Raw genomic sequence first — 13,900 nt, 5'->3', positions numbered from 1 at the left:
TGATCAGTCTTCCCACTGTTTCCTTGAGCACCTGGTTCCTCAGGCTGTAGATGAGGGGGTTCAATGCTGGAGGCACCACCAAGTACAGAACTGACAGGGCTAGATCCAGGGATGGGGAAGAGATGGAGGGAGGCTTCACATGGGCAAACACTGCAGTGCTGAGGAACAGGGAGACCACGGCCAGGTGAGGGAAGCAGGTGGAAAAGGCTTTGTGCCGTCCCTGCTCAGAGGGGATCCTCAGCACAGCCCTGAAGATCTGCACATAGGAGAAAACAATGAACACAAAACAACCAAAACCTAAACAGGAGCTAACAACCATGAGCCCAAGTTCCCTGTGGTTCGAGTGTGAGCAGGAGAGCTTGAGGATCTGGGGGATTTCACAGAAGAACTGGCTCAGGGCATTGCCATGGCACAGGGGCAGGGAAAATGTATTGGCTGTGTGCAGCAGAGCATTGAGAAAGGCACTGGCCCAGGCAGCTACTGCCATATGGGCACAAGCTCTGCTGCCCAGGAGGGTCTCATAGTGCAGGGGTTTGCAGATGGACACGTAGCGGTCGTAGCACATGATGGTCAGGAGGGAAAGCTCTGCTCCAAGGAAGAAGAAAATCAGGAAAACCTGTGCAGCACATCCTGTGTAGGAGATGTTCCTGGTGTCCCAGAGAGAATTGTGCATGGCTTTGGGGACAGTGGTGCAGATGGAGCCCAGGTCGCTGAGGGCCAGGTGGAGCAGGAAGAAGAACATGGGCGTGTGCAGGTGGTGGCCGCAGGCTACGGCGCTGATGATGAGGCCGTTGCCCAGGAGGGCAGCCAGGGAGATGCCCAGCAAGAGGCAGAAGTGCAGGAGCTGCAGCTGCCACGTGTCTGCCAATGCCAGCAGGAGGAAGTGGCTGATGGAGCTGCTGTTGGACATTACTGGGGCTGGCCATGCAGTCCTGTTCAAGGAGGACACAGTGACGAGTCAGGGCTGACTTTGCTAAACAATGTCCAAGCCCTTTCTCCCAGCCCTGCCCCTGCTGCTCTTTGCCAACCAGCTTTCCTTTTCTCAGAGCCCTTCCTTCAGCCCTTTGCCTGGAGCTCTGCTGGGATCTGGCCCCGTTGCTGTGATGAGTGGGAGCTCTGCCCATGGACACCAAGGGGTCAGCTCTGCTCTGCAGCAGTGGGGTCATGGGAACAGGGACAGGGGCCAGTCCTGGGCTTGGATTTCATCAGCCCAAACTGCTCCTGAGGCAGAGGAGCTCTGCTGCATCTCCTGTCCAAGGGCTAAGGAATGGTGACAGCCAAAGGCAGTTTGAGAGGGTTTCCTGCTGTGCCCAGGGAGATCAGAGAGAAATGAGCAATGCAAGAGCAGTGGCTGTGACTCAGTGAAGAGTGAGGGGAGCTGCTCTGTCACTCCATCTGTCCCCAGCTGCCATTTCTGAGATCCAGGGGAGTCCCTGTGTTCCCCTGGAAATCAGCCTGGCACAGCTGGGAGCAGAGGGACCCACAGCAGAGCAAACTGGCTCAGCTTTTCTCAGAGTCTCAGTCCCACTCTGGCCAAGGACACTCCTGTCCCCCAGTGTCCCTGGAGGCAGCTGACAGCTTGGATGGCATCTCGAGGGTCATGTCCATGGCACTACCTGAGGAGTGTTTACTCATTGCCAGCCTGCCCTGCCCAGAGCTCCCCGGGCACAGGGAGCTGGGACACCCCAGTGCTGTGCTCAGCCTGCATAGGAGGAACCCAAGGGCTGGGCCTGACCCTGCAGCTGGAACTGCCATCCCAGAGAGACCCTCAGCAATGCCAGGAGCACCTGGGCAAGGCAAGGAGAGAGAGAGCCAGGCCTGAGGAAAAGCCTTTCCCTGCCCAGCCCTGCACAGCCCCTGCCAGGCAGCACCAGGGCAGGGCAGTGGCCCTCAGGCTCTGTCAGCAGGAATGGGCACATGGCAGGAGAGATGCCCTTCATCTCTGGGGCTGCTCTGCCAGCCCAGCAGGGACTGAGTGCCCCGAGCCCCCGGGCTGAGGGCTGTGCTGGCTGGGAGGGGACACAAGAGCTGTGCTGCTCAGGGCAGTGTCTGCCCTGCAGGGCAGGGCTGGCAGTGCCACATCTGCCCTGAAGCAGGGCTTCCCTCAGCACTGCCTCCCTCCCTCCCTGCCCACTGCTCTGCTGCTGGAGCTGTCCCAGCCTGAGCTGCTCCTGTGGCCCCGGGCTCCTTCCCTGCCAGAGCTGCCAGAGCCCAGCCCAGCCCCTGGGCCAGCTCTGCCCTGCAGCTGTCCGGGGCTGCAGGGATTAAAGAACAGATCCCCCAGCCTGGGCACCATGGAAAGGTGATGCTGGATGGGCCTGGAGGCTGGGGAGTGGGGGGACACTTGCTGAGGTTCCCAGAAAAACTCAGGGTAATGGTTTAAGAGCCTCAGCCCCTGCTCTGCCCTGCACAGCTGAGTTTCCATTGCCACCAAGCTGAGCCAGGGAAAAGTGGGAGCACAGATTCAGGAAAGCAGAGACCCAAGCAGGAAACCCCTGCCCTGAATGAGCTCATGAAAAGTCCCCTCAGGAATGAGCTGGGCGTGAGCTGGAGCTCTGAGCAGCCCTGGCCCACACAGCAGCCTCTCCACAGCAGCAGGACCTGCCCTGGCAGGAGTCACTCCTTGCCCCCACAGCTCCCCTGCACTGTCCATGGGGAGCTGCCAGGCAGGCTGAGAGCTGCCCCTGGCAGGTGGCACATCCCCTGGGCTGGCCAAGAGCCCTGAGGGCTGCAGGACCTGCTCTGCAGGACCGCCCTGGGCAGCCCTGGCTGCAGCCCCAGCTTCACCCCCTACAGCCGTCCCTGGCAGCAGGAGCCGTCCTGCCCTGTCCCTCTGATGGTGCCCAGGGCAGCCCTGCTCTGCAGCATATCCTCCTCCTCCTGCTCCCCTGCCACAGAGAAATTGGGAGAGTCCTCCTGGCACATCCCCCAGGCTGTGGGGTGTGCTGGCTTCAGGAGATCCCTCCAGGAGCACAGGGGACATTGCCCTGCATCCACTGACTCACCATGTGGAGGGCTGTGAAGATCTTTCCCCCAGTGAAGTTTCAGCTCAATGACTTCCTCAGCCTGTCTCTGCCAGGCTCCTGTCCCCTCAGTGCCTGCAGGCAGAGCCCTCAGCCCTGCTGGGCTGGGAGAGGAGCTGGTCCTGGGAAGAGCTGTTCCTTTAAAGCTCAGCAGCACAGACACAGAACAAAGAACATTAATGACCCTCTTGGGACTTGGGTGTTGTTTACATCAGACTCAGTCCCTGAGAGAGCCTTCAAAAGACTTCTCCAGAACTCAAAGTTAAATTGAAACTCCGAAGTTTCTTGAAGTTTTAATGGGTCCCACTGAGGGACACGACTGAGAAAGTGTCCCCAGGTTCCAGTTAGAGCAGAACACTGGAGGCAGTGATGACAGCTGGGGGCAAACAAGGCAAAGGTGTCTCTGGTGCTGAGCAAACCTGGATGTGTTTCAGGAATGCAAAGGGCCAAGGCCTGAGCCCCAGCCCCTGGCCAGGCAGATCCTGTCCCTCCCTCCTTGCTCAGGGCTCTTCCCGGGATGGACACTGGCATGTGGGGATGTGCAATGCCAAGGGCAGCACCATGGGGCGGCCCCTGCCAGGCTGCTGAGCAGGGACAAGCAGCCACCCTGTGATGTCACACAGCCCCTTGTATGTCACACAGCCACCTGTGATCTCATACAGCATCTTGTGATGTCACAGAGCACCCTATGATGTAACACAGCCACCTGTGATGTCACAACCCACTCTGGGATGTCATACAGCACCCTTGTTTTGTCACAGAGCCAATTCTGGGACATCACCCTGGAATGTCATGCAGCTGCATTGTGATGTCCCAGAAGACTCTGTGATGTCAGAAAGTTGCTTTGGGATGTCACAGTCTGTTCTGTGATGTCACAGTCTTCTCTATGATGTTACACAGCCACCTAGTGATGTCACAACCCACTCGCTGATGTCACAGAGCCACCAGCTGTTACGTCCGGATCTGCTCTATGGCCTCATACCCTACTCCATGATGTCACAGACAGCTCTGTGATGTCACAACCCCCTCAGTGATGTCACAAAACCCTCTCTATTATGTCATGCTGCCACTCTCTAATGTCACAGCGCACACTTTGACCTCAATCTCCTCTATAATGTCATACAGCCATGCCATGATGTCACAGCCTGCTCTGTGATGTCACAGCACACACTTTGACCTCACAGCCTGCTCTATGATGCCATACAGCCATGCCATATCACAGACTGCTCTGTGATGTCACACAGTCTCCTCTATGATGCTGTAGCTGTTCAGTGACCTCACACAACAAACTTTGTGATGTCATAGCCCAACCTGTGACCTCACACAGCCCACTCTGTGCTGTCACACAGCCCCTTGCTGACATCACAGCTGCCCTGTGCCTCCATGACACAGCCACAGAGGTGCCGCTGTGACACAGCCCCCTCTGGGACATCCCCCAGCCCCTGCCAGTGCTGAGCCCCTGTCAGCTCTGGCTGTGCCCTGCTGGTGTCCCTGAGCTGCCCTGGCAGTGCCCCAGCCCTGCTGGGCTGTGCACAGGAGCTGCTCCTGGCCAGAGCTGTCTCTCTGCAGCGCTGCCCTTGCCAGGAGCTGCCTCTGGGCCAGGAGCCCGGCCCAGCTCAGCAGCACAGACACAGCACAGGGACTTTAATCACCCTCTGGGGCTTTGGTGCTCTTTGCATCAGACTCAGTCCCTTGGAGTGTGCTCAAAAAGCTTCTCAAGAACTCCAAGTTAAGCTGAAACATAGACATTTCTTGTAGTTTAAATGGGGTCCACTGAGGGACATAACTCATGTGAAAGGGTCCCCAGGTTCCAGTTAGAGCAGAACACTGGAGGCAGTGATGACAGCTTCAGACAAGCAAGGGAAAGGTGTCTCTGGTGCTGAGCAAACCTGGATGTGTTTCAGGAATGCAAAGGGCCAAGGCCTGAGTCCCAGCCCCTGGCCAGGCAGATCCTGTCCCTCCCTCATTGCTCAGGGCTCTTCCCGGGATGGGCTCTGGCATGTGGGGATGTGCAATGCCAAAGGCAGGACCATGGGGCGGCCCCTGCCAGGCTGCTGAGCAGGTACAAGGAGGCAATAAGGCCCCAGGGGCAGCCCAGGGTGGGGAGACAAGTGCAAGGGTCACTTATCTCCTGCTCCTGGCTCAGGCCCAGGGCCAGCAGCCATGGCCAAAGTGCTGCCCAAGTTGGCTCTGTCAGGGCCTTGCAGCTGCTGCCCATCCCTGTGCCCTGTGCAGCCCAGGCTGTCCTATGGTGTCCCTGCCCTGCGCCTCTGTCCCTGCAGGCTGTTGTCATCCCCCGGCTGCCCCACCTGGCTGGCCCCTTCCTTTGCTGACAGCTCTGCCTCCTGCCTGCCTCTGCCTGCCCACACAAAGCCTTGGGCTGCTCCAGGATTTTTCTGGGTGACGTGTTGCTCCACAGCCCTGCGCTGGCAGGGAAATGCTTTGCTCCTGGTGTCCAATCTGGGCCCTCCCCTGCTGCCCTTAGCACAATTATTTCTTCTTCAGGCTCATTCCCACTATGAAGAAAAGCTCCAGCCTCTCTGAAACCACCCTAAAATCCCTCTCGGGCTGCTCCTGCTCTGTCCTCTGTCTCCACACCAGTGAGTCCAGAGCCTGCAGCCTCCTCCCCCTGGTTATGTGATGAGGCCTCCAAACCACATCTTGGGAGATTTTTGGGTCCTCTCCAAGGTCTGTGAAAATAGAAGAATAGTGATCGAAATTATTTTCTCCCAAATCTTGCAGTGACAGAACAAGGCTCAATATCGGTGAAATGAATGAGGGTGGATTTACATTTGTTAGAACGAGGAAATATTTCACAATGATGAGAGTGGCACAAAACTGCAATTGTTTTTCCAAAGAAGTGGATTCCTCATCCCAGGAATTATCCAGGAGCAGGAACTTTGTGCAACCTGATCCAGTGAAACCCTCTCATCCCCAAGGACAGAATTCCTGTTGTGTGGGTTCTCTGCTGTGCTGGGTGCCATCACAACGCTTCTGGCCAGAATGTCTGCTGAGGGCAGCCAGGCTGCTGCAGGGGCAGTGACCTCACAGCCATCACCATGGCAGCCCTGTCCCCTGGGCCTGGCTCTCCCCTTTCCTCTGCCCCTGCCTTGTCTCTGCTGGCATGAAGAGTTTTGTCATCAATATCTTGTCCCCAAGGTGCTGGGGCCAATGGCTTCCCAGGCAGGCTCCTGGAGCAGAAGTGGCTTTTCAGAGCCCAGGCAGAAATGAGCCCTGAGGCAGCAGCTCTGCAGTGCTGGCCACCAGGCCGGGCTGCCAAGAAAGGCTTCTGGCCATGCCCTGCAAGCAGCTGCTGCTGCCAAGGTGCCTTTAGTGCCTCAGGCTCTGCCTGGCACAGCTCCCAGCACGGCACTCTGCCCTTGTGCCCGAGCCCTTCCCTGTGCTGGGGCTGGCCTGGGGCTTTTCCTGCAGCGGGACCTGCCCTGCTGATGGCACAGGAAAGGCAGTTCCTGCTGGAGCAGGAGGCTCTGCCTGCAATGGGCCCCAACAACTCCAGCAAGGCCCTGTTTGCAAAGCCCCCAGTGGGAAATGAAGGAGGGGCGTCATGCTGCTTTTGGGGTGAATAATGCTGAAAGCAGACTTCTCCATCCCAAAATTCGACATCCTGAGAGGGAGAGGAAGCTGTGGCAGGGATAGAATATTTCACAGAGAAAGGAACAACCAAGGGACAGCACTGAGAGCTTCTGCAGAGCTGCTGAGCTGGCCCAGCCTGGGCACATCTGAGTGACAGGGCAGCACTTCAGACCAGAGAAGCCCTGTCCCAGATTTTAACAGCAGCGTCTCCTGACATTTCCCTACTTGGGGGTGTGGTGATTCCTCCCTACTATGGGGACACCCCTCAAGGTCACTGTTCCAGGCTGAGCCAAAGGAATTTGCCCACGATCATTAGTCTTGGGGAGTGACATTAATCTCTCTTAAATAACTGGTTTTGCTTTAACACAGTTGCTTTGAAATCACTTACAAGTGCTCTATACAATATAATATGTTATAGCTCTTATATATTGGTGTAAATATTTCTGATTAAGATGATTTTGTCTCATCACTGCTATAATAGATATTTATATAAATATCACTGGTTTGCCATCCTTAATCCTGTGAAACAAATTCTATAAAGGTGTCATGGTTTGACCCTGGCACAATGTCAGTGCCCCCATGAAAGTATATTTGCAAAATGGTTACTGTGAGATGTGACCTGGAAACAGAGCAAAGCAGGCTCCAACTTGGGAATGGAGGGAAAACACAACACTTTATTAATCTACAACATAAGAGACAAAAGGGAAAGGAAAAAAAGAGGGGGAAAAAAAAAAACAACAACAACAACAAAAAAAAACCACCCACACACAGCAATTCACAATGGAATATCTCCAAAGCACTCCTCCTCCCTCCACCCCTCTAACACTCAATCTCCTCTAACACTCACTTCTCAGTCCAATATCATCTCTCACACAACCTCCCCCAGTTCATCAGGAGAGAGGAGTCTCCCTCTTGCACCATGGGCCTCCCCAGGAAACACAGCTGGAACCTCCTGTGCTTCCATGTCACACGTGGCAGCCGCCCGGAGAGAATCTGCCGTGGTGACCATCTTCCTTCCATGTCCAGTGCTCTCACCACCGGCCATGGATCCATACTGCTTCTTAGGCCTTTTTAAGAATGCTTTGCTCAGTTTCAAGAAGTGGCAGCCTCTCACTATTTGGGACACCTGTCCCCCCCTTATTTCACCCCTTGGGGCCGAAGGGCCTCATGATCAGAGATCTTTCTCCTCTGAAGGCAGAGGGCTCCACCACACCCTCCTCATCAGTCTCTGTTCCCTCTATTTCTTCTTACAACAGCTTTGTCACTTTTGGTTTTTGGCCAACCGCCTCCCCCAAGGTACAGTCTTTACATTACAGGAAGAAATTGGTTCTGTCCCGTGGCCATGGAAGAGAAAAGTCTAGCCCAACAGTCCACTCCATCATCTCCTCCATCTACGGCGCTTCTCACCTGCTGGCATTTCTTTATTCACTCAAACCTTCTTCTCATTTGCTCATCCTTCGTTCCCTCTCAATTCTCAGCTGGGGAGGATCAGTGTTTTTACAGCTTCCCTTGTTTCAGTACCAAAGGGGTTAAAACCTCAGCCATGGTCTGCCTGCGGCTGGGCACCTTGCCCCCCCTTTTCTCCTGGCCATGGTGCCAGCACAAGACATCAAATTTCAAGCCAGCACAGTCTCTATCACTCTCTCCCGGGGGGGCTGCCCAAACATCCCAGGTCTCCTCCACCCTGCACCTTGCAGGGCTCCGGCCTCCCTCCCCACAGGCCGCATGGCCTCCCCTGCCCCACCCAGACGCAGCTGGGCAGGGGAGAGTCAGATCAACTCACCGCTGGAGTCAAAAGAGAGAGTCCCTCTGGGAATCCTCTGCTTTTAACCCCTGTGTGTTCTCAGAGGTGTATCCAGGCCCCCAGTGGCCACACCTGGTGGCAATTTTCAAATCTGGCCACTGATTGGTTTGACCACAACGTTCCCAGAAACTCACTTCCTGGTCAAACCACAACAAAATGTTAAATCCACCTCATTAATTCTCTGCACACAAACGCTTGAAAAGTCCGGGGCTGGGATTGGAACCAGCTGCTCCATGGCTGTTCTCACAAAAAGAGCTTAGAAAGCCTGGAGGTTCTTGGGGGTATTTGGGTGTGGATATGACAGTGCGGTCAGAGACAGAGAAAGCAAGATAAGCTTTCCCATGAATTGGTCTGGGAACTTTTAGGGAGCTGGAGAGAAAGAATTGGAAACTATCCACAGGTGGTGTTTGGAATAAGTTGTTTTTTTTTCCAAAAAGTTGTTTAATGGAAGGTGTTTTATTCATTAGCCAATCATGTGAAATGTGTTGATTAAATGACCAATGAGGTCCACTTGTAGCAAACCAAGGTATAAAAGAAGAGGACTGAATAAATGGGTGGCTTTTAGCTCTCAGCCTTCTGACCTGAGTCTGTGTCATCTCTGACTCCACAGTGACATCTGGGGATCTCTGAGGGCTATTGAGGATCCTTTCTGCACCTCGTGACCTAACAGGAGCCTCTCCAATAAACTTTCCCTGAAGCTCCTGCTGTGCCCATGACAGGAACCCCTGGGAGTGTCTGGGACATCCCGGCTCTTTGGCAGCCTGGGGACTATTGGGATGTCACTGTGGAGCCCCCATGAGTGCCTGTGACAGATCGGTGCCTTTGCAGCCCAAGGTGCCCTGGGATGTCACCATGGAATGGCTGTGACTGCCTCTGACCACAGGGCTCTTTACCATCCCCAGAAATCCCTGGGAGGTGTCCATGGAGCCCCCAACTCTGCCCATGACATTCCAGCTCTTGAACAGCCTGGAGACTCTTGGAATGTCCCCATGGAATCCTTCTGAGAGCCTGTGACAAATCTGATCCTTAGCAGGCAACCATCACCAGGACCCTGTTGCTATGGGTCATGGGATCCCAGATCCACAGAATTGGCTGAGCTGGGAGGGACCCATCTGGATCCTGGAGTCCAACTGCTGGCCCTGCACAGGACACCCCAACAATGCCAGCCTGGGCCTGGCAGTGCTGTCCAAATGCTGCTGGAGCTCAGAGAGCCCTGGAGCTGGGAGCCTTCCCTGGGGAGCCTGGGCAGTGCCCCAGCAGCCTCTGGGCAAAAACCTTTTCCTGAGATCCAAGCTGAGCCTGCCCCGACTCAGCTGCAGCCGTTCCCTCCAGTCCTGTCCCTGGGCACCAGAGGGAAGAGGTTCCCACAGCCCCAGCCAGGGACCCGCTCCCAGGGCTGTTGCCATGGCCACCAGGGCTGGGACCAGCTGGGATGCTCGGTTTCCAAGGACTGGGTTTTAGGAACGGGATTCCCCAATTTCCTGCTCCAGCTAAAACTGTGCTGCTGCTCGCTGCCCTCCCACCTCCCATGGAAAGAAGAAAAGGCAAAGATCCTGGGCTGGGATAAGAACAATTTATTGGGAAAAGCAATGAGATAAGGAACAATCAAGAACAGCAAAAATATTCACAACAGAAGGGAAAATAGAAACGATTTGCAGGGAAAACTACAACACAACTGACTGGCTCTTCCTGGCAATGTATTTCCCCCTGCCTGCAAAGGACACCCTTCTCCTCAGGGAGAAAGAGAGTCCCTTTCCTGCCCCTGGCAATGACCTGAGGTGGGAGTGAATGTAATGACACAGCCATGGCCTGAACCTCATGTTATTCAACCCCACATCAGGTCACTGGCAGGGGCAGGAGAAGGGACAGGTGTCTTCCCAGCATGGATTGCAGTGAATATGGATTACAGGTCTCTTCCCAGTGTGGGTCCTCCATTTGGGTATGAAGCTGGAGCTGGGCACAAAGCTCTTCCTGGAATTGGGGCATTTGCAGGGCTTCCCTTACTGGTGCATCCGTTGGTGTCTGGTTAACTTAGAGCTCTGGATGAAGCTCTTCCCACACTGGGGACACTTGTAGGGCCTCTCCCCGGTGTGGATGCGCTGGTGGGTCACGAGGGTGTAGTTATGCTTGAAGCCCTTCCCGCAGTCAGGGCAGCAGAAGGGCCTCTCCTCACTGTGAATCCGCTGGTGATGGAGGAGATTGGATCTAGTGTGAAACCTCTTCCCACACTGGGGACACTCGTAGGGCCTCTCCCCAGTGTGGATACGCTGGTGGCGGACGACGTGGGAGTTGCGGTTGAAACCCTTCCCACATTCAGGGCAGCGGAAAGGCCTCTTCTCGGCGTGAATCCGCTGGTGGTTGAGGAGTTCTGAGCTGCACCTGTAGCCCTTCCCACATTTTCCACACTTGTATGGCCATTCCCCATCATGAAGCTGCTCATGGACCACCAGCTCTGAGCTCTGGCAGGAGCTTTGTCCACCTTCCTGGCAGAGGGTGGGTCTTTCCCCCCCAGAGCACCCTGGGCTGGGTTTGGAGCCCCTCCTCCTGGGGGATTTCTGGGGCTTTTCCTCCCCGTCGGATTCCTGTCTTTTGGAGCCCCTCAAAACAGCCACTTCCACAAGGTTCTGCCATGGGGATTTGCCCTCCCTGGTCTCCATCCTCAGCTCCTTGTCTGGGGGAGGAAGGACAAGGAGAGGATGGGATTTGCCTCCATGCCACAGGGAAGGGGAAGGAGATCCTTTCTGGGTATCCCCAGGAGGATGGTGTTGGAAGTGGTGTTGTCCTATAGCCAGGCACCTTTCTGGGCTGGGAGATGGAGCAGGAGAGAGGGGGAAAGGGGCACTGACTTCCGCCTCACCTGCCCGGGTGTTTCGGGTTATCTTCCTCTTCCTTGCAGACTCCCCCTCCATCCGGCCAAGTTTTGGGAATGGGAAAACCTGGTTTGAGAGGAAAACAATGGATGAGTACACGGAGTTTTGTACTGGTTTCAAGGCCAACCACAGGGAGAGTCTAAGTCAGAATTACAATTTAAAAAGAAAATTTAGATCAAGGCAATGATACAGAAACAAGGCCTTAAACTGTCAGAGTCAGGATATAACCTGGCACCCTGTTGCTCAGGGTGCTGGTAGCAGTCCCATTAAATGGTGGCTGCAGTCCTGTTGCAGTGATGATTGTGATTCTGTCAAAGCAGTGATCCTGTAGAAGGGTCTGGTCTTCCTCTGACGGTTGAGTGCTGGTGATGGAGCTCTTGTCCTCTGGCAACCCAGTAGCCAAGGTGCTCCTGGTGTTGCAAGGCTCAGCTTATATCCAGGTAGGAATGCTTGGTTCCTCCCCCTGGGCGGAGCATCCCACAATGGGATGATGTCATTTTACCAGTCCTGCAGGACACTCAATGACCCATTCACAGAAGAGAGCTCCTGGAGGGTGTTATCAGGGCTGAGTGATGGAAGAGATAAAGAACACTGCACCCCCTGTTTATAACAGTTTCTAAAGGTGGTGATGGAAAACATGCATTTGGTTACATCTTACACTGTAACCTGAAACAGTGGGGTAATCCCTGCTCGGGGGGTGAACACCACCCCCCTTACCCAAACTGGCTCAGGTATAAAACCCCCACCCCGGGAAGGCCACACACACAGGGGACAATGTCACTCTTGCCCTGCCAGGGGAGGTCTCTGTCCCTGTCTCTTGTTCTCCCTCCTTTTCTCTTTCTTTCCATCTCTCTCTCTCTACCTCACATTTACTGTTCAATAAAATCCACTTTGCATTTGGTTTCCTTAGCACCTTAATTGGGGCAGAGGCATCTCTCTGACAAATTTCTTAACCAGATTGTGACATTATTTTGGCACAGGGAGTTTAGACACTGTTCTCTGACCCCAAGTGCCTTTGACAACAGCATGGTTCCCTCCTCTAAGGAGGTTGTGGTTCTCTCTGGAGGAACTCTTGGAAAATTGGATGCAGCTTCCTCTGGGAGACATATGGGAGAACTGATGAGGAAAATGGCTGTTGGTGGCCAGAGTAAAGAAAATATTTTCTTGTCCTTCCTTGAAAATTTTATTAAAATCAATGGAGGAAAGGGAGCAAATGATACCAGCATGTCTGACAAGGTTCTTTCACCCCAAGGTGAGGAACACAGGGCTGCGAAAAGTCCTATAAGAAACCCAGCTCAAGTAGCTAAATTCCTAAATGAGTCCTGAATTCACAGGCTTGGGGGCTTTGCCAAATGTGAAAATCATAGGTGTCTTCGTTCCTGTCACCTTTGTCACAGCTATACAGAGTTTTTCCTTCCTTTTAGTAATCTTGGGCCAAATTTCCATCTTTTTTTTTTTTTTTTGGAACACGCCAGCTGCCAAGCTAGAGCTGTGCAGGAACCGATGAAACTTGGAATTGCCACAGAATTGCTTCTATTGTTGCTTTATTAATGTTTGGGATTTGTTTACATTTCCATCACAAGTGACTTGTGGCAAGAGCAAATGTTCCTCAAGGCATTTAACGTGGTGTTAAGTTTGATTTCTGCCAAGTTTATTTTGTCCAGTGCCCAGGGGATGCTTAAGGGATGCTTGGGAGGGGCTTGGGGGGATTTTGTCCCTTTCCCTGTCACCCCAGGCCATTCCTGAGGTGGTCTCCATCATTCTCACCCCAGGGAATGCCTGGGGGTCTCCCTACCTCTCACCCCCATGCCAGGGGGATGCTCGGGGCAGTCTCTGTCCCTCTCAGCCCAGGGGATGCTCAGGGGTCTCTGTCCCCTCACCCTGGGGGATGCTCAGGGGTCTCTCCATCCCGCTGGCCTCAGGGAATGCCTATGCAGGGCTGGGGACCAGGGGCTCTGTGTCCCTCTCACCGCTGAGGGTGCTCGGGGCTGGGGGGCATCTCCGACCTTCTCATCCCTGGGGAGGCCAGGGGGTCTCTGTCCCTCTCAACCCTGGTGTGACCCTGCCCAAACATCATTGGGCTCAGAGGGCAGAGACACCCCCAAACCCCCCGAAGGGCTGAACCTCAGATCATGATTGTACCCCCATTTGTCTGTTTAGCTCAGAAATTAGTTCTGCACCTTTAAGGCTGGTTCTGAGAGCAAAGGGAGGCCGAAAGAAGCGAGCAGTTTGTTTTAGAAACTGCACTCACTCCTCCACATTCTGGCTCCTGGACAGACAGCTGGTGGGACAGGGCTCTCTTTAGTTAGTTTTTAGCTAGCTGAGGCAGATAAGTTTCCTGGACTATGATTTTTCTTTTTGTTTGGAGTTGTTTCAACCTGCTCTGGACTGAAAAGCCACAAGGGCACCAGCAGCTGGCACCTGTGGCCCATGGGGGCGAGCCTGGTCCGTGGCATTTCCAGTGCTGGAAGAACTGATAAGAGACTGATAAGAGACTGAGTGAGCAGAGCTGGAGCCCATGGAGGGACGTTCTGAGCTTGTCACCTCTTTTGAAGCAGCCAGAGGTTTTATTGTTCAATATTGGTCATTTCCTGTGCTCGTGAATGCTT

The 13,900-nt window shown here is 54.4% G+C and overlaps 1 protein-coding gene across 1 annotated transcript in view; it reads right to left on the bottom strand.

The window, feature by feature from the left end:
• The window catches only part of LOC135291577 (zinc finger protein 239-like), a gene marked incomplete at its 3' end in the record, with an annotated part of 45,303 nt that extends 33,973 nt beyond the window's left edge, over positions 1-11,330 (bottom strand). The window contains exons 1-2 of the mRNA XM_064405858.1: positions 11,268-11,330; positions 10,429-10,904 (exon numbers count right to left, since the gene is read on the bottom strand). Of these exons, the coding sequence (XP_064261928.1) occupies positions 10,429-10,904; positions 11,268-11,330 (539 nt within the window). The remainder of the gene's footprint in view (positions 1-10,428; positions 10,905-11,267) is intronic.
• Positions 11,331-13,900: the final 2,570 nt, after the last annotated feature.

Source organism: Passer domesticus (genome assembly GCF_036417665.1).
Source record: "Passer domesticus isolate bPasDom1 chromosome 8 unlocalized genomic scaffold, bPasDom1.hap1 SUPER_8_unloc_1, whole genome shotgun sequence".
Taxonomy (NCBI): Eukaryota; Metazoa; Chordata; class Aves; order Passeriformes; family Passeridae; genus Passer; species Passer domesticus.
The sequence above is the reverse complement of the archived record's forward strand: the minus strand, read 5'-3'. Positions and strand labels throughout refer to the sequence as shown.